General features: G+C 48.9%; 1 protein-coding gene across 1 annotated transcript in view; it reads right to left on the minus strand.

The window, feature by feature from the left end:
* ttll7 (tubulin tyrosine ligase-like family, member 7) overlaps positions 1 to 20101 on the minus strand; it is a 163609-nt gene extending 143508 nt beyond the window's left edge. Inside the window, exons 1-5 of the mRNA XM_078218982.1 lie at positions 19850 to 20101; positions 16690 to 16830; positions 8908 to 9029; positions 7839 to 7906; positions 1 to 42 (exon numbers count right to left, since the gene is read on the minus strand). The exon at positions 1 to 42 is cut by the window's left edge and continues 117 nt beyond it. Coding sequence (XP_078075108.1) covers positions 1 to 42; positions 7839 to 7906; positions 8908 to 9029; positions 16690 to 16830; positions 19850 to 19874 — 398 coding nt within the window. The 5' untranslated portion in view covers positions 19875 to 20101. The remainder of the gene's footprint in view (positions 43 to 7838; positions 7907 to 8907; positions 9030 to 16689; positions 16831 to 19849) is intronic.
* Positions 20102 to 20761: the final 660 nt, after the last annotated feature.

Consider the following 20761-nt stretch of genomic DNA (forward strand, 5'->3'; position numbering starts at 1 on the left):
CTGGGGGTGAAGCAGTATTCCTGAGACTGACTCTTGATCATCCTGAAAGATAAAGAGGATTCATAAAGGGAGGAAGGATTCCCACTGATCTGGGGGCTGAAAGCTGAAAATGTGAAAGTCCACAAGAGAATTTTCAACAGAAAGTCAGCCGAACCCAGAAAACAGGCGGCCAACTTCCACCCAGCACCGAAAACAATTCATCCCCAATCTGGGATCTTGATCAATTGGGCCAGTGGGCTGATGAACGGCCGATGGAGTTTAATTTGTGTGTTTGTGTGTGAGGTGATGCATTTTGGTAGATCGAACCAGGGCAGGACGTACTCAGTTAATGGTAGGGCGTTGGGGAGAGTTACAGAACAAAGAGATCTAGGGGTACAGGTTCATAGCTCCTTGAAAGTGGAGTCACAGGTGGACAGAGTGGTGAAGAAGGCATTCAGCATGCTTGGTTTCATCGGTCAGAACATTGAATACAGGAGTTGGGACGTCTTGTTGAATTTGTACAAGACATTGGTAAGGCCACACTTGGAATACTGTGTACAGTTCTGGTCACCCTATTGTAGAAAGGATATTATTAAACTAGAAAGAGTACAGAAACGATTTACTAGGATGCTACCGGGAGTTGATGATTTGAGTTATAAGGAAAGGCTGGATAGACTGGGACTTTATTCTCTGGAGTGTAGGAGGCTGAGGGGTGATCTTATAGAGGTCTATAAGATAATGAGGGGCACAGATCAGCTAGATTGTCAATATCTTTTCCCAAAGGTAGGGGAGTCTAAAACTAGAGGGCATAGGTTTAAGGTGAGAGGGGAGAGATACAAAAGTGTCCAGAGGGGCATTTTTTTCACACAGAGGGTGGTGAGTGTCTGGAACAAGCTGCCAGAGGTAGTAGTAGAGGGGGGTACAATTTTGTCTTTTGCAAAGCATTTAGGTAGTTGCATGGGTAAGATGGGTATAGAGGGACATAGAAATAGACATAGACATAGAAGATAGGTGCAGGAGGAAATTGGGACTAGCTTAGTGGTAAAAATTGGACGGCATACACATGTTGGGCTGAAGGGCCTGTTTCCATGCTGCAAACCTCTATGACTCGATGACCAGGCAGTGCAAGAAGGTTAGAAGATTTGATAAGTTAGTTAGAGAGAGATGAGTGCCACAGAACGGGACAGTCTAGAACAAACGAGTATCACTAGGGCTAAAGTCAGGGAGCACTTGTTCACATTAAAGAATCGTGGAAACATGGATGTCCTGATCGAATTGAATGCTAGAATAGACTAAATGGGCCAAAAGGTCTACTTCTGCTCCTACGTCTTACAGTCAATTCACTTCCCCAGAAAGCTGCTGAGACGGAAGTTCAACTGGAAATTTCAGAACGAAGTTAGACAGTTATTTAAGATAAAAGCAAAATACTGCAGATGCTGGAATCTGAAACAAAATCAGAAAACTGCTGGAAAATCTCAGCAAGTCTGACAGCATCTGTGGAGGGAGAATAGAGCCAACGTTTCGAGTCTGGATGACCCTTCCTCAGATCTCTTTTATTTTCATCAGCTCTGATGTAAGGTCATCCAGACTCTAAGCGTTGGCTCCATTCTCTCCCCCCAGATGCTGTCAGACCAGCTGAGATTTTCCAGCACTTTCTGTTTTTGTCGCAGACAGGTTTTTGTCTGGAAAGGATGCTGAGATTATGGAACCAAGGTGGAGGTAAGCTAAAAAATAGGCATCATTTCATTGGATAGGAGAACAGGTTCAAGGGGCTGAATGGCCTCCTCATGGTCCCATGTCCTGAAAATCAAGATGATTCATTATATAAACAATATCATTTAAACGCATCAATAAATTACATCTAAAAAGTCCTTCCACTTGTGTTATCTGCTCTGACAAGTGTTGCTTCACTCTTTCTGGCAGGCTAAGGGGCTGAACATTGAGGACTGAGATGAGGAGAGAGATCTTCCTTCAAAGAGTTGGGAATCTTTGGTATTCTCTACCCCAGAGGGTTGTGGGTGCTCCATCATTGAAGATTTTCTTTTATTAGTGTCACAAGTAGGTTTATGTTAACATTGCAATGAAGTTACTGTGAAAATCCCCTAATCGCCACTCTCCGGCGCCTGTTCGGGTACACTGAGGGAGAATTTAGCATGGCCAATTCACCTAATCAGCACGTCTTTTGGAAAGTGGGAGGAAACCGGAGGGCCCAGAGGAAACCCACGCAGGCACGGGGAGAACATGCAAACTCCACACGGACAGTGACCCAAGCCAGGAATCGAACCTGGGTCCCTGGCGCTGTGAGGCAGCAGTGCTAGAACATAGAACATAGAAAGCCACAGCACAAACAGGCCCTTCGGCCCACAAGTTGCGCTGATCATATCCCTACCTCTAGGCCTATCTATAGCCCTCAATCCCATTAAATCCCATGTACTCATCCAGAAGTCTCTTAAAAGACCCCAACGAGTTTGCCTCCACCACCACCGACGTCAGCCGATTCCACTCACCCACCACCCTCTGAGTGAAAAAATTACCCCTGACATCTCCTCTGTACCTACCCCCCAGCACCTTAAACCTGTGTCCTCTCGTAGCAACCATTTCAGCCCTTGGAAATAGCCTCTGAGAGTCTACCCTATCCAGACCTCTCAACATCTTGTAAACCTCTATCAGGTCACCTCTCATCCTTCGTCTCTCCAGGGAGAAGAGACCAAGCTCCCTCAACCTATCCTCATAAGGCATGCCCCCCAATCCAGGCAACATCCTTGTAAATCTCCTCTGCACCCTTTCAATGGCTTCAACATCTTTCCTGTAATGAGGTGACCAGAACTGCGCGCAGTTCCAAGTGGGGTCCAACCAGGGTCCTAGAAAGCTGCAGCATTATCTCCCGACTCCTAAACTCAATCCCTCGATTAATGAAGGCTAGTACGCCTTCTTGACCGCATCCTCCACCTGCGAGGCCGATTTAAGAGTCCTATGGACCCGGACCCCAAGGTCCTTCTGATCCTCTACACTGCTAAGAATGGTACCCTTCATATTATACTGCTGCTTCATCCCATTGGATCTGCCAAAATGGATCACTACACACTTATCCGGGTTGAAGTCCATCTGCCACTTCTCCGCCCAGTCTTGCATTCTATCTATGTCTCGCTGCAACTTCTGACATCCCTCCAAACTATCCACAACACCACCTACCTTGGTGTCGTCAGCAAACTTACCAACCCATCCCTCCACTTCCTCATCCAGGTCATTTATGAAAATGACAAACAACAAGGGTCCCAGAACAGATCCCTGGGGCACTCCACTGGTCACTGACCTCCATGCAGAGAAAGACCCCTCCACAGCCACTCTCTGCCTTCTGCAGGCAAGCCAGTTCTGGATCCACAAGGCAACAGCCCCTTGGATCCCATGCCCTCTCACTTTCTCAAGAAGTCTTGCATGGGGGACCTTATCGAACGCCTTGCTGAAGTCCATATAGACCACATCCACCGCTCTTCCTTCGTCAATGTGTTTGGTCACATTTTCAAAGAACTCAACCAGGCTCGTAAGGCACGACCTGCCCTTGACAAAGCCGTGCTGACTACTTTTGATCATACTAAACTTCTCTAGATGATCATAAATCCTGTCTCGCAGGATCCTCTCCATCAACTTACCAACCACTGAGGTTAGACTCACCGGTCGGTAATTTCCTGGGCTGTCCCTGTTCCCTTTCTTGAATATAGGGACCACATCTGCAATCCTCCAATCCTCCGGAACCTCTCCCGTCTCCATCGACGATGCAAAGATCATCGCCAAAGGCTCCGCAATCTCCTCCCTCGCCTCCCACAGTAACCTGGGGTACATCCCATCCGGTCCCGGCGACTTACCAACCTTGATGCCATTCAATAGTTCCAACACATCCTCTTTCTTTATGTCCACATGCTCGATCCTTTCTGTCCACCGCAAACCAGCAGTACAACCACCCAGATCCCTTTCCACCGTGAATACCGAGGTAAAGTATTCATTAAGCACCTCCGCCATTTCTAACGGTTCCGCACAAACATTTCCCCCTTCACCTTTTAAGGGTCCTATGCCTTCACATCTCATCCTTTTACTCTTGACATATTTGTAGAAAGCCTTGGGATTCTCCTTAATCTTACCCGCCAAGGTCTTCTCATGACCCCTTCTCGCTCTCCTAATTTCCTTCTTAAGCTCCTTCCTACATCCCGTATACTCCTCTAAATCCTTAACACCTCCTAGCTCTCTGAACCTTCTGTACGCCTCTCTTTTCTTATTCACCAGGTTCATCACAACCTTCGTGCACCACGGTTCCCGTACCCTACCAACACCCCCCTGTCTCATCGGAACGTTGTCATGCAGAGCTCCAGACAAACATTCCTTGAAAATCCTCCACTTTCCTTCGGTACTTTTCCCCAAGAATGCCTCCTTCCAATTTACCCATCTAATTTCCTCCCTGATGACACTGTATTTCCCTTTACTCCAGAGAAACACTTTCCTAGCCTGCCTGATCCTATCTCTTTCCAATGCTATCGTGAAGGAGATAGAATTATGATCGCTATCCCCAAGATGCTCACCCACCAAGAGATCCTCCACCTGTCCAGGTTCATTAGCCAGCACCAGATCAAGTACAGCCTCTCCTCTAGTAGGCTTATCCACATACTGTGTCAGGAAACTCTCCTGGACACACCTAACAAACTCCTCTCCATCCAAACCCCTAGCCCTAGGGATATTCCAATCTATGTTTGGGAAATTAAAATCTCCCATCACGACAACTCTGTTATTCCTACATCTCTCCAGGATCTGTTTCCCCATCTGCTCCTCAACATCTCTGTTACTATTGGGCGGCCTATAGAAAACACCCAGCAAAGTTACCGACCCCTTCCTGTTCCTAACCTCCACCCACAGAGACTCCGTAGTCAATCCCTCCACGGCGTCCACCTTCTCTACAGCCGTGACACTATCCCTGATCAACAGTGCCACTCCCCCCCCTCTCTTGCCTCCCTCCCTGTCCTTCCTGAAACATCTAAAACCCGGCACCTGAAGCACCCAGTCCTGTCCCTGAGACATCCAAGTCTCCGTAATGGCCACCACATCACAATTCGAAGCAGCAATCCACGCTCTAAGCTCATCCACTTTATTCACTACACTCCTGGCATTAAAATAGACACATCTCAGACCTTCAGCCTGAGCACTTCCCTTCTCCATCACTCGTCTAACCTCCCTCTTACCCTGTCTACATTCCTTATCTATTTGCAAGCTAACCTCCTCGCTCTCAGTCCCCTCATTTCGATTCCCTCCCCCCAACCTTTCTAGTTTAAAGTCTCTCCAGTAGCCTTAGCCAACCTTCCCGCCAGGATATTGGTCCCCCTGGGATTCAAGTGCCACCCGTCTTTTTTAAACAGGTCACACCTGCCCCTAAAGAGGTCCCAATGATCCAAGTACCCAAATCCTTGTCCCTTGCTCCAGTCCCTCAGCCACGCATTCATTCTCCACCGATTCCTGTTCTCACTCTCCCGCGGCACAGGCAGCAATCCCGAGATTACTACCTTTGCATTCCTCTTTCTCAGCTGTCTACCTAACTCCCTATATTCTCTTTTCATGACCCCTTCCCTCTTCCTACCTATGTCAGCAGTACCTATATGCATCACGACCTTCGGCTCCTCTCCCTCCCCCTTCAGGATTTCTGGGACTCGACCAGAGACATCCCGGACCCCTGCACCAGGGAGGCAAACCACCATCCGAGAGTCCCGTCTGTGTCCGCAAAAACGCCTATCTGACCCCCTCACCGTAGAGTCCCCAATTAGCACTACCCTCTTTTCCTTACCCTTTTGCACTACTGGGCCAGGCTCAGTAACCACTGTGCCACTGCGCCGCCCCAATCATGGATGGGATGGACAGACTTTTGGTCTCTCAGGGAATCGAGTGATATGGGGAGCAGGCGGGAAAGTGGCGTTGAATGATCGGGTGGAATGGTGGAGTAGGCGTGATTGTACTGTCTACAATAAGAAGGCAACATTTCAGGATAGCTGAGAACCGTCCAGTAATTCTGCAGGATGGTTTGGTCTCAGATAAAACTGGATTAAGCTGCGAAAGGTGTTATTAATAGTTATTAAAAGTGTTCCAACACAATCATTAGCTTGATGTGTAGAGTTGCCAACTCTCCAGGAACGTCTTGAATTTGCCAAGAATGAAAGATTAATTCTGAGGGCATTTCAGGCAACAAAGCAGAGAGAGCGGTTATCGTGACAGGAAACACAAGTGATGTGTGCTGTTCATATTCCGGAGGGCAGGAGAATGGCCTTTCTTGCGAGGGGGACAACGTGGAAAGGAAGGGAACTCTTGCTGCATCTGTACATGGCGTTGTTGAAGTCACTTATCATAGAATCATAGAATCCTACAGTGCAGAAGGAGGCCATTTGGCCCATCGAGTCTGCACCGACCACAATCCCACCCAGGCCCTATCCCTACAACCCCATACATTTACCCTAGCTAGTCCCACTGACACAAAGGGGCAATTTTTTAGCATGGCAAATGCACCAAACCCGCACATCTTTCGACTGTGGGAGGAAACCGGAGCACCCAGAGGAAACCCACGCAGACATGGGGAGAATGTGCAGGCTCCGCACAGACAGTGACCCAAGCCAGGAATCAAATCCGGGTCCCTGGCACTGTGAGGCAGCAGTGCTAACCACTGTGCCACCGTGCTGCCCCCAATCACTGTGCCACGTGCTGCCCCTTCTGACATGCTGCAGATGGTTTTGGCCTCTTTATTCTGGGAGGGACATAATTGCATTGGGCGCAGTTCAGAGAAGGTTCACTGGACTGATTCCTGGGATGGACAGATTGTCTTCTAAGTGAAGGTTCAGCAAGTTGGGCATGCGCTCATTGCAGTTTAGAAGAACGAGAGGTGAACTTATCGAAACAGACAAGATTCTGAGGGGACTTGACAGGATGGATACTGAGAGGATGTTTCCCCTCAGACGGGAATCTGGGGGCCACCATTTCAAAATCAGGGCTCTCCCATTTAAAGAGATGCAGAGGAATTCCTTCTCCAGGGACCAATAGTCTTCAGAATTCTCTTCCTCAGTGAGCAGTGGGGGCTGAATGCATTCGAGGCTGAATTGGACAGATTTTTGATTGACAGGGGGGTCAAAGGTTATTGGCGACAGTCAGGAGGATGGAGATAAGGCCTCAGTCAGACCATGATCTCACTGTGGAGACAAACCAATCTATCTAGTGTTTAAATTTATTTGCCTGACAGTGGACAATTAACCAATCAAATAAGGAAGAGTCTGTTTGCTACCCAACGACATGGGAAAGTTTTAAGGTTTAAAGTTTATTTATTAATGTCACAAGTAGGCTTACATTAACACTGCAATGAAGTTACTGTGAAAATCCCCTACACTCGCCTCACTCCAGCGCCAGTTCGGGTACACTGAGGGAGAATTTAGCACGGCCAATACACCTAAACAGCACGTCCTTCAGATTGTGAGCACCCGGAGGAACCAGAGCACCCGGAGGAAATCCACGCAGACACTGGGAGAACAGGCAGACTCCACACAGACAGTGACCCAAGCTGGGAATTGAACCCAGGTCCCAGGCGCAGTGAGGGAGCAGTGCTAGCCACTGTGCCACCGTGCCGCAGGGGTAGATGGATGGCTGGGTGGGTGGTCATGGGAGGTCACGCAGATAAACCCTTCAGGAACAGATCCAGGCAGAGTTGGGAAACTTCCGCCTGCTGTTCAGGTGGGGAATCGGGTGTTGGCCTACGCTCAGGCTGTGTGCACTTCCCAAACACATCTCACTGAACAATAAATGTTCCAATTCCAGATAAGACAGAAAGCTTGCCCAAATTCACTTACTTGGCCATGTTTCTTGCCAGGCAATCCTTGCGACAAATCTCTCCCATTCCCGGGAAGTGGTTAATCCTCTGCAAGGGAAGACAAAAAAACAATTGCAAACAGTATCAGTGGCGGGTTACTGAATTAGGTATTTGGGTGGCACAGCGGTTAGCATTGCTGCCTCACAGCGCCAGGGACCCGGGTTCAATTCTGGCCTTTGGGAGAATGTGCAAACTCCACACAGACAGTCACCCAAGGCTGGAATTGAACCCGGGCACTGTGAGGCAGCAGTGCTAACCACTGTGCCACACTGGCCATGGGAAATGCTAATGTTCTGGGGACCCGGGTTCAAATCCCGCCATTGCAGATGGTTGAATTTTAATTCAATAAAAAATATCTGGAATTAAGAATCTACTGATGACCATGAAGCCATTGTCGATTGTCGGAAAAACCCATCTGATTCACTAATGTCCCTTTAGGGAAGGAAATCTGCCGTCCTTACCTGGTCTGGCCGACATGTGACTCCAGAGCCACAGCAATGTGGTTGATTCTCAACTGCCCTCCAAGGGCAACTAGGGGTGGGCAACAAATGCTGGTCAGCCAGCGACGCCCATGTCCCGTGAATTAATTTTAAAAAAATAATCCATAGAGTGTGGAAGAGGCCACTCGGCCCATCGAGTCTGCACTGACTCTCCGACAGAGCACCTTACCCCTGTCCTATCCAAAAAGTCCCACGCATTTACCCCACTAATCCCCCTAACCTATACATCTTGGGACACTAAGGGGCAATTTAGCATGGCCAATCCCCCGAACCTACACATCTTTGGACTGTGGGAGGAAACCGGAGCACCCGGAGGCTTATGAGGATTGCTGACGGTATGTGCATGATGATGGTTGGAACTGAAACCACAGAGTTAACTCCCACTTGGGGTGAGAGTCGGAAAGGCACCTGGTGCCCATGGGCTGGTGTCCTGGCACGGATCAGCTTCTCTCAGAGTGGAGAGATGACAGTGGAGGAAAGGCTGGGAGGAGAGGGTATTGGAGAGGGGCAAAGCCAGAATGGCAGGTGGACGAGGCCACCCAGCCTCACCTGATAGTTCCTCAGATCAGCAATCCTCTCCTGTTGGACGGCCGCATCGTTCCAGATCAGATTGGCAGTGTCATCCTCCTCACGGGCACGGGCAAATCCCGCTTCCATTATGGCTAAACGCACTGCAAAAAACATATCAACAGTGGCCTGTTAATGTCAGTCAGTGGCACTCTGCAAGAGTGAGGAATGTATATATATTGTGATCTAAGAATAAAAAGTGCTGGGAAACTCAGCAGGTAGATATTTTAATCTACACTCACTGTCATCCAAACCAATGACTCAGCTAATTTAAAATTCCCATCTGTCTGATCAAATCTCTCCCTGCCCACCCCCCTCCCTATTCCTGTAACCCTCTCCAGCCTCACAGCTCTCCAACATCTCAATGCTGACGGGGCAGTAAGTGGACAGGTTGGATTTGCCCTCCTTTGTATGGACAAAGCAGCCCGCCTGTTCAGCACCCCATCCACCGCCTTCAGTACTCACCCCCTCCACAGTGAGGCACTGTGGCGGCAGTCACTGCAGCAACTCACCAATGGTCCACAACCATAGGCATAGGAGCAGAAGCAGGCCATTCGGCCCATCAGTTTGTTCCACCATTCAGTGAGATCATTCTCCACATAAACTTTAAACTTTATTTATTAGCATAAATAAATAGTATAAATCAAATTATATTAGTATAATATAACTTTATTTATTAGGTAGGCTTATTAAAGGATGTTATATTAAAGGATTAAAGTTAATTAAATTAATTATTAAATTAAAAATCCACATTCAAGGATTTGCAAATAAGCAACTAGAATGATTGAGGAAAGGATTATTTATAGATAATCATAGAATCCCTACAGTGCAGAAGGAGGCCATTCTGCCCTTCGGGTCTGCACCAACCAGAGCAGAGCGGCGTAGTGGAAGTGTGCTGGGCCCATAACCCAGATGTGGATGGGTCGAAACCATCCTCTGCTATTCCCTATTGGGTGGCACGATGGCACAGTGGTTAGCACTGCTGCCTCACAGCGCCAGGGACCCAGGTTCGATTCCCAGCTTGGGTCACTGTCTGTGTGGAGTTTGCACATTCTCCCCGTGTCCGGGTGAGTCTCCTCTGGGTGCACTGGTTTCCTCCCACACTCCAAAGATGTACAGGCTAGGTTGATTAGCCGTACTAAATTGACCCTAGTTTCAGGGGAATTAACAGGGTAAATATGGGTGGTTACGGGGGTAGGGTGGGATTGTTGTTAATGCAGAGTCAATGGGCCAAATGGGCTTCTGTACTGTAGGAACTCTATGACCACAATCCTAACCCCATAACCCCATGCATTTACCCTAGCTAGTCCCCCTGACACTTAGGGACAATTTATCATACCCAATCCACCTAACCCGCACATCTTTAGACTGGGGGAGGAAACCGGAGCACCTGGGGAAAACCCACGCAGACACGGGGAGAACATGCAGACTCCACACAGACAGTGAACCGAGGCCGGAGTTGAATCCAGGTCTTTGGTGCTGTGAAGCAGCAGTGCTAACCGCTGTGCTAACCGCTGTGCCACCGTGCTGTCCAGGAAGGGTTGCCCACTGGACCCACACTGCTGCAATCAGCGCATGTACTACTGTTCCTGAAGCCAGTAACAAAATGGAATTCTTTTTGCATCAGAATTACTGTGCGAAATCCAGTTTTGTAACACGCTGTCTAATTACATCACAACTGAATGAGTGTGTGTTCTGATTGACAACGGGGCTGTTATTAAATAACTGCAATTATCTCAAGGTAGAGATATAGCTACATCAACAAGAGTGATCAAACCCACAATCACAGAACACCCATTAACTTGTCACAATGCACAATAAATCAGATCATCAAAATAAATTAATTAAATGAATTTTTCCTCCAATGCGTCAGGCTTTGTGTAGGGAACCCTCTGAAAGCACAAACAACTCACTGAATGATAATCAGACTCTTCAGCAAAGTACTTAGAAGTATTATCTCGCATGGGATTCAAAGCAATATCCCTGGGATTAAGATATTTTTTGATTGATTTTTACCAAAGAGGAAATTACACTCTGGGACACTTCATTGGAAATCCCGTTTACTGAAATTTCCTGATCCAACTTCATCATTCACCGAATCGTCAGAAGCATGTTTTTACAGAGGGAACAGTTAATAACTGGCATGTTAAGTGGAGAGAGAAGCTTGCAATTGATTATGTACTGCACTGTACAGTATTGTTAGTCTGTGTCAAGCCCACTTGTTTGTTTTAATGCGGCAGCTGACACTCTGAGACTGACACCACAAACGTGCAGGAAATGCTCCAACCCAATATTGAGTCACAAATAAACATAGAAACTAAGAGCTGGAGGAGGCCATTCAGCCCTTCGAGCCTGCTCCACCATTCATTATGATCATGACTGATCATCCAACTAAGTAACTTGTTTCCATTCCCCCCCCACCCCCCGCCCCCACCGCCTCCACATCCTTCAGTCCCTTCAGCCTCAAGAGTTATATTTAACTCCTTTTAGAAAACAAACAATGTTTTGACCTCAACTGCTTTCCGTGGCAGAGAATTCCACAGGCTCATCATTCTCTGGGTGAAGAAATTTCAGAAATCAATAGCCTTGATTAAATTACACTGGGAAAGAGCGGGGAAAGGGCAGGCAAATATCCCCAGGTCCCAGCAGTAACTCTGCCATCCCCCCGACTGAAACACACGCCCCACCAGAGTTGGCAGAGTCAATGGGACGTCGTCTCATATAAATGGGAGCAGCAGATAGTCATCAGTTTGACCTGTCCACCATCTACAAGGCACAAGTCAGGAGTGTGATGGATACTCCCCACTTGCCTGGATGGATGCAGCTCCAACAACACTCAAGAAGCTCGACACCATCCAGGACAAAGCAGCCCCGCTTGATTGGCACCACGTCTACAAACATCCACTCCCTCCACCACCGACGCTCAGTCGCAGCAGTGTGTACTATCTACAAGATGCACTGCAGCAATTCACCAAAAATCCTTCGACAGCACCTTCCAAACCCACACCACTTCCATCTAGAAGGACAAGGGCAGCAGATACATGGGAACACTACCACCTGCAAGTTCCCCTCCAAGCCACTCACCATCCTGACTTGAAAATACATCGCCGTTCCTTTGCAGTCGCTGGGTCAAAATCCTGGAATTCCCTCCCTAACGGCATTGTGGGCCAACCCACAGCACGTGGACTGCAGCGATTCAAGAAGGCAGCTCACCACCACCTTCTCAAGGGTCAACTGGGGATTGGCAATAAATGCTGGCCAGCCAGCGACGCCCATGTCCCACGAATGAATTTTTTAAAAGTTTGGCCACATTTCCCACTTGCCCCTTGCTGCCAGAACGTCTGAAGCCTAAAAGATTGGCCCACCCCCACCAACGCCCCGAGAGGCCCTGCCCCATTAGGCCGCACCCCCCCTGGCCCCTCCCCTTTGGCACTGCCTGATGCCCTGTGGGCATTGCTGCTTTGCTCTTGGGCAGTGCAAGGGGACCAGGCTGGCACTGCCAGTCTGGCAATGCCCAGGGGGCAGCCCCCCCCTTACCCCCAACCGCCTGGGTGGCCTCTATGGCACCCCTTCATTCCAGCGGGATCGGGCCGCCAGCTATTCACTAGTGAGGAGCTGTTGTTAACCCTGCTGGAGTGAAACACTCCTGGTGGCGCGGGAGAGGCTAGCGAGCCTGGAGACTCCAGTCCCAGGCCCTCTAATAAGATGTAAAGCCGGATTTAAATATTTTAATCAGCTCCGCGCCGATTTCTGGAATGGATCTGGCAATGCTGGAAATCCGGCGACTGGAGACAGAGAGAGACCATGGCGCCCAGTGAAAAACCCGCTACACAGCCTCCGCTGATGTCTCCTGGGCAGCTGTGCTGCTGGGAGAATCAGCCCAATGTCTTTCAGCCAAGGGATACTGAGGGATTGGAAACTGGGTAAAACCTGTTGACATGTAATGAATATTGGAAATAATAATTCTAATTGGAAATGTAGTGAGTAACCTAGAACCTAAATGGAAAAAAAAACTGGTTTGGTTTTGCAGTTCTATCATATCAATTTTGAACAGTCAGGTAAGTTAAAGTTTATTTATTATTGCCACAAGCAGGCTTACATTAACACTGCAATGAAGTTAACACTGAAATGAAGTTACTGTGAAAATCCCCTAGTTGCCACTCTCTGGCGCCTGTTCGGGTACACTGAGGGAGAATTTAGCACAGCCAATGCACCTAACCAGCACGTCTCTCGGACTGTGGGAGGAAACCGGAGCACCCGGAGGAAACCCACGCAGACACGGGGAGAATGTGCAGACTCCAGTCACTCATACAGTCACCCAAGACGGGAATCGAACCCGGATCCCTGGCGCTGAGAGGCAGCAGTGCTAACCACTGTGCCACCGTGCCGCCCTTCTGAAGTACCTCTGTAACTTTTATGACAAAATTATAATTTTGGGGGAAAAAAAACAAGGTTGGAATAGTATCACTGTTCACGTTGGTGGGATTTTCCCATCCCGCCGCAGTGAATGGAGATTTGGCTGGCCGCCAGATTCTCTGACCTCGCTGCATAAGGAGCGTGGCGTGGTGAGATTGTGCCCCAAGTGTTCATTCCCCGAATGCAGCGATCATTATCTGTCAATCACGACAGTGCTCTGAATCGTTGCTGAAAGGCAGAAGGTTGCCTGTTGTACATTGGGTTTGGCACGATGAAGATGCCCAGCAGATGGCAGAGGAAGCACATGAGGCCATATAGAGAATGCTCGATGGGCACATGTGAAGAGTCCCCAGCTATCTCCCCCTACCCTAGTCCTGTATTGTAAAGGCACAATCCCCTTCCTCAATCTCTTCCAAACACCGAGGGTATTCCTGCCCCAATGCGGGACATCCAATTAATCAGTAAAGTTGGGAGTGAGTCCAAGTCCTTTGAATGCACATACCAGGATTTGAGAGATGTGGTCACAGGGGACAGTTGGAGGTCACCCAGAAGCCCACAGGGCTCCACATCACCATGGAGTGACCACGAGAAAGACCTATCCTGCAAATACATTCATTTGCTGGCCAATAAACTTTCTGGGCAGAATTCTAAAGGGGGCGAAGTTACAGAGAATCATAGAATCCCTACAGTACAGAAGGAGACCATTCGGCCCATCGAGTCTGTACCGACACTATTCCCATAACCCCGCGCATTTATCCTGCTAATCTCCCTGACGCTAGGGTCAATTTGGTATGGCCAATCAACCTAACCCACACATCTTTGGAGTGTGGGAGGAAACAGGAGCACCCGGAGGAAACCCACGCAGACACGTGGAGAACATGCAGACTCCACACAGACAGTGACCCGAGGCCGGAATTGCAGAGTGTGTGTGTTCACAAATCTCTGAAGGAGGCAGGATAGGCAGGAGAAAGCTGTGGAAAAAGCGTTCGGGTCCTTGACTATATTCGAAGGCCCAGCCTCCAACACATCTTGAGGAAGAGATTATTAATGGCGGCAGAAAATACAAAAGCCAGGGAATTATGCTAAATTTTTGTTCATGACAAATTAGATTTATTTCACACCTACAACTTCATGAAACATGCCTCGGTATTGCACAGAGCATTGTAAAACAAAATGTTATGTGACGTCGAGTCACATTAGGTCACATGACCAAACGTTTGGTCAAAGAGATAGGTTTTAAGGAGTGGCTTAAAGGAGGGAAGGGTGGTAGAGAGATGGAGAGGTTTAGAGAGGGAATTCCAGAGCTTTTGATTTGATTTATTATTGTCACATGTATTAACAAACAGTGAAAAGTATTGTTTCTTGCTCGCTATACAGACAAAACATACTGTTCATAGAGAAGGAAACGAGAGAGTCCAAAATGTAGTGTTACAGTCATAGCTAGGGTGTAGAGAAAGATCAACTTAATGCAAGGTAGGTCCATTCAAAAGTCTGATAGCAGCAGGGAAGAAGCTGTTCTTGAGTCGGTTGGTACATGACCTCAGACTTTTGTATCTTTTCCCCGATGGAAGAAGGTGGGAGAGAGTATGTCCGGGGTACATGGGATCCTTAATTATGCTGGCTGCTCTTCCAAGGCGGCGGGAAGTGTAGCAGAGTCAATGGATGGGAGGCTGGTTTGTGTGATGGATTGCGATCTTGGGCAGAGCAGGAGCCATACCAAGCTGTGGTACAACCAGAAGGAATGCTTTCTATGGTGCATTTGTAAACGTTGGTGAGAGGCGTAGCTGACATGCCAAATTTCCTTAGTCTTCTGAGCCCAGGCAGCTGAAAGCACGGCCACCAATGGTGGAGCAATTAAAATTGAGAAAGACTGACTGGGCTTCACCTGCAGTGCTGTGTCCAGTGACGGCCATCACACTTTAGGAAGGATGTCTTGGACACTGGTGTGGGGGGGAGATTTATAAGAATAGGACCAGCGATGAGGAACTTCAGTCACCTGCAGAGACTAGAGAAGCTGTGATTGGTCTTCTTAGAGAAGAGAAGGATAACGGAAGATTTAATAGAGATGTTGAAAATTCTGTAAGGGTTTATGGGAGAGGCGGGACTGTCAGTGAGCAAGGAACACAGGCTGAAGATAATGGGAGAAGTGAGAATTATTTTTACACAGTTGTTACGATCTCAAAAACATTGCCTGAAAAAGCAGCAGAAATAAGCGCAATGGTACTTTTCAAAAGAGGAAACATGCCAGCTCATGGTGAAAATGCAGCCAGAGTGGTCCTAACTAGATTGCTCTTTCAAAGAGCCAGCACAGATGCAATGACTGAATGGCCACTTTGTCTGCTGGATGGTGCTATAATCTATTAAAACCAATGAATCAAGAAAGATTAATTCTAATGTCATGGCTAACATTCCATGAATTCCAGTGCTGGTGTGATGGCAGGTATGTAAGTTTAAAGTTTATTTATTAGCCACAAGAAAGGCTTACATTAACACTGCAATGAAGTTACTGTGAAATTCCCCTCGTCGCCACAGTCCGGTGCCTGTTCGGCTCAATGTACCTAACCAGCACGCCTTTCAGAATGTGGGTGGAAACCAGAGCACCCGGAGGAAACCCTCGCAGACACGGGAAGAACGAGCAAACTCCACACAGACAGTGACCCAAGCCGGGAATCGTACCTGGGTCCCTGGTGCTGTGAAGCAGCAGTGCTAACCACTGTGCTACCCGTGTCGTAGGCTGTATGTCCCAGCTGATCAAGTCAAACAACATGTTTCTTCAGACTCGATGGGCTGAATGGCCTCCTTCTGCACTGATTCTATGATTCAGTTCCTCGTAATAGGCAAAGTACAGACCGCGCTCAGTAAACCCAAAACATCTAATGTTAGACGCAATTCTGTGATTGGGCAGCACTTGCTGAACAATCATGAGTGTGCTAATAGCTACACTAACAAACCATTTAAACATGGCTCAGTTATATTTTCTGGAAGTGACGTGTATTGATAAACAGAGGTCTATTCTGTGCTCGCTAAAGGAAAGTGTTCAAGCCTTGTACTTTTTAGGAATTGCTCGGGAACGGGAGGAGTTGATAGTTTCCTGTGAGCTTTCACCATGACAATGTGACAGCCAATCAGAGTTGACTTGCCAACCAATCGGCAGGTTTTTCCCCTGTAGCATATATTTTGGTGATCGTTTGAAATTTGGTATTCTTGCATTTGCCCTGATGAGTGGAAGATGAAAAGCTTCAGCATCTCTTTTCAGCAATACTCAGGTTCTGTTCTAACAAGCGACTGTTTGAAGACATTGTCCCAACTTGACCATAACACAAATGTATAAGTGAGCAGCTTTCTTACCGATCTGATACTTAGTGCCTGTGAAATTAGCTGTGATAGCTCCTTTCTTCTTTTTCTTCATTCTGATGTTTCTTTTCCCAACTCCTGTGTTTTTAAATGGCAGCCCACTCTTCAGTGTCAGACTGGATGTTCCCTGAACATCTAAAGAAAGGAAAACATACATATACAGTGCTTTCGGGACACTGATGGGGCAAGATAGCGAGGTGCCTGCATTTTATTTCACCCAGTTTGAAAACAGACAATCGCCGGGACCATACCGCCGCACCCGCCCCGGAATCGGAACGGGCGAGGGTCCGACAACGGAAATCTCTGTTTACCTCGGGCGAGAATTTCCGATCTCGCTCGAGCAAGGCCCTAAAATGTGTTAATGTGGAACCCCTGACCTCTCCTCCAATTCCTCACAGAATCCCTAGGGTGCAAAAGGAGGCCATTCAGCCCATCAAGTGTGCACTGACTCTCCGAAAGAGCATCCCACCCAGCCCTCCTCCCCCCACCCTATCTCCGTAGCTCCCCATATTGATCATGGCCAATCCACCTAACCCGCATGTCTTTGGAGTGTCGGAGGAAACCGGAGCACCTGGAGGAAACCCACGCAGACACGGGGAGAACGTGCATACTCCGCATGGCGCTGCGAGGCAGCGGTGCTAACCACTGCGCCACCACACCGCCCACCTTTCTGGCCCTAATCAGTATTACAAAATTAAATAACCTCATTCAAGTAATCCCCTCATTATAGCTCACTATTTCATATCTCACACTGATGGCAATACTTTGCCCAGACTAAGTGTAGAAACACAGAGAGTCTCGAGGATACAGACAACGACAGCCTACATTTCCTGCAAATGCTCCCAATCAGTCAACCTGGATCCCATCCAATCTTCCAGCATGATCGATTCATCTGAAGAAGGCCGTCATGTTTTGGAGATGTGACAATTCTCATCACTCAGTTTCTGAGCCCAGGGACAGCAGCTGTTGGGCCCAGAGGAAATCACAGCTGTTACAGAGTCAAGCAGCACGAATACCTCCGTAAGATGGGAGAAATATTTATTTCTGCTGCCAACTACTTTCCTGTGGCTGCCTCTTCCTTGCCTCCCACCTTCAGGCAAGGTGGGGAATTTGTTTTCTTCTGGGGATTTGTCTGTAGTTTTGCTTCCTGGAAGAGGAATAATGGGGTCTGCTGCGCAAAGGCAGAGACATTCCTGTTTGCATCCAAGGAACAGTCAGGGGATGTACAGGTGAATGTACTGCCAGCTGGAAGCAACATTTACGCCACATCAAATTCTCCTACCTAACTTATCAGGCCACCGTGTTGTTATGTTCATCATACTGTTAAGATACACAGGTGATAGCAACTGGAGTACTTATAAACCAAGACTGTGTCCCTGGAGAGGGAAGGTGTGTTGTCTGCTGGCACTGTTGAGGCTTTCCGTGCCCGCTGGGCACCGCAGGGACTGGGGCACTTCATTAACCCCTTTAACCACATTTTGATTTAATGTTTCAAGTTTTTGTTGCAATTTCTTTTTGTTAAATACTGTATTCGTTTCCATAGAATCCCTGCAATGCAGAAGGAGGCCATTCAGCCCATCGAGTCTGAAGCGACTCTCTGGCAGAGTATCCCCCCCCCCGACCCCCCTGCCCCCCCCTCCCCCACTGCCCCCCGACCCTATCCCCGTAGCCTCACACATTTACCATGGCCAATCCACCTAACCTACACATCTTGGAACACTAAGGGACAATTTAATATGGCCAATCCACCAGAAGATCCCACCGCGGCCAATGGTGGGCTGCCCCCATGGCTGGAAAACACACTGCGGGGGATGGATGGGGGAGGAGGGCGGAAGGTCCTGCCCCTTATCTACGCTCACATTTCCTGGTCTAGACTTAGCTTCACCACGTCACGACTGCCGCATGTGTCTTATGGATGAGCTATGAAAGGGTCTATGTAATCAGTGATTGTGAGAGTTTCCTACGTAAGCAGGTACCCCCTCCCCCCCCCACTCCACCCAACGGCAACCTCCCCATCCTGCCTATGTCCTTGTAGTTTTAACTCAAAGCCACTGGCCGGCGATATAGCGCCACTCTATGATGCAATATAAACAACCTCATGGGGTGAGGATAGCGGGCATGGGGAGCACGGGGGGGGGGGGGGGGGGGGAGGTGAGGGGATGATGGGGGGAATGGGGGGTGGGGGAGATGGGAGGCATGGGGGGTGGGGGGATGAGGGGATGGGGAGGGGGTATGGGGGGATGAGGGGATAATGGGGGATGGGGGGGTGGGGGGTGGTGAGTGGGGGGGATGAGAGGATGATGGAGGATGGGGGAAATGGGGAATGGGGAGGTGGGGGGATGAGGGGATGGGGGAAGGGTGGTTGGGGGGGATGAGGGGATGGTGATGGGGGGTGGGGGGTCAGGGGGATGAGGATTGGGGGGAGGGAGGCAGAGGGATGGGGGAAGGGGGCGGGGTGGGAGGGGAACTGCAGCAACTGGCTTTTCCAAACAGCCTCACATGAAGCATTAATCTCCCAATAACGGTGACGTATCAGATTTTACGGCTGCTTCACCCTCTTTCTGGATTCATCAAATGGTCGCAATCGAGGGCAGGGGTTTTGGGAGGGGGGGGCGGAGTCTCAGGATAAAGGGCCACTCGTTTAGGACTCAGAAGATTTCTTCACTCAAAGGGTGGTGAATATTTGGGACCCCCCCCCCCCCCCCCCGCCCCCACACCCACCACCACCCCCAGAGGGCTGCAGAGGCACCGTCATGGAGTCAATGTGTCAGGGTGAGATTGGTCTCTCAGGGAATCCGGGGATTTGGGGAGTGGGCAGGAAAGTCGAGATGACGCCAGGATCGCACTGAATTCATTCGTGGCGTGGGCACGCTGCTAGCAGGCAGGAATTTGCTGCCCACGCCTCACTGCCTTTAGGGAGGAGGGAGTGAGCAGCCTTCCTGAAAACGAGGGCAATACCCGATGCCAGTCAGAGTGACTCGACCTTTCTGAAGGAATGCAACGTAACAGCAACAGTTCACAAGCGTCTGGACGGTACCCTCCCGCGGCAAAAACAGCCCCCTCCCCACCTCCAGAGGGAAAGAGGGTCTCTGTTGTTCAATACCTGACAAAATTAAAAGTTTATTTATTAAAAAATGTGTAATTTTCTCCTTACCTCCATCAATGGGGAAGGACGGCATCGTTCAGACAGGATGATAGTGGTTGAATTCTCTCGCTCTCTCTCGCTCTCTCTCCCAGACTGTCAGGTTGCTGGACAGGGTTCCGCCCGATGATTTGTGTCTCTCGCTCAGTCAGTCCATTGTGCCAGACAGCAGGCAGAACGCTGCTTAATCTCTGCTGGAAGCAGGAGGGCACTGGATCAGAGTTGCACAATACCGGCCCCGCTCCCCGAACACAAAGGAACCCAGCTCAAGCCACAGGCCCTGCTCAAGCCCACAAACAGGAGTATTTATCACAGGCATTGCAAGCTGCCAAAGCAGCAGGTCCTCCGAAGGAATAAACGCCCGATCAATACTCCTTCCCCCCCCCCCCTCAGAAATATATTAATATCATCCATCACAAACAAATCTGCAAAACAGACATAAGTTTGTCCGAGGAAACCTCGGCAAGTACAATATGTAAGCACCAAGGAGAACGGTCGCAGTACATTGGACATTTGCAACATTATTAATCACATCCCCCTTGTTTTTCCCTCTTCCCCAATATTGCTGCTTCCCCTTCCCAGTAACTCCACAATTAAACTCCAGGCAAAGATGGTCGGTTTAGACACTCAGTTATTCCCACAACAGTCAGAGTCAGGGTTTTGCAGTGAACAGCGATACAGCGTGATCACCACTGACCTCACAGAAAGGACATAAATGCATTAGAAGCAGTTCAGGGAGGGTTCACCTGACTGATTCCCGGCATGAAGGCGTTTGTCTTGTGAGGAAATATTGGACAAGTTGTTTTAATTCTCTCCTTGGATGTGTGCCTCGCTGGCTGGGCCAGCATTTATTGCCCATCCATCCCTAGTTGCCCTTGGAGGGTAGTTGAGAGCAACCCACATTGCTGTGGCTCTGGAGTCACA

Source organism: Mustelus asterias, chromosome 8 (assembly GCF_964213995.1).
Source record: "Mustelus asterias chromosome 8, sMusAst1.hap1.1, whole genome shotgun sequence".
Taxonomy (NCBI): Eukaryota; Metazoa; Chordata; class Chondrichthyes; order Carcharhiniformes; family Triakidae; genus Mustelus; species Mustelus asterias.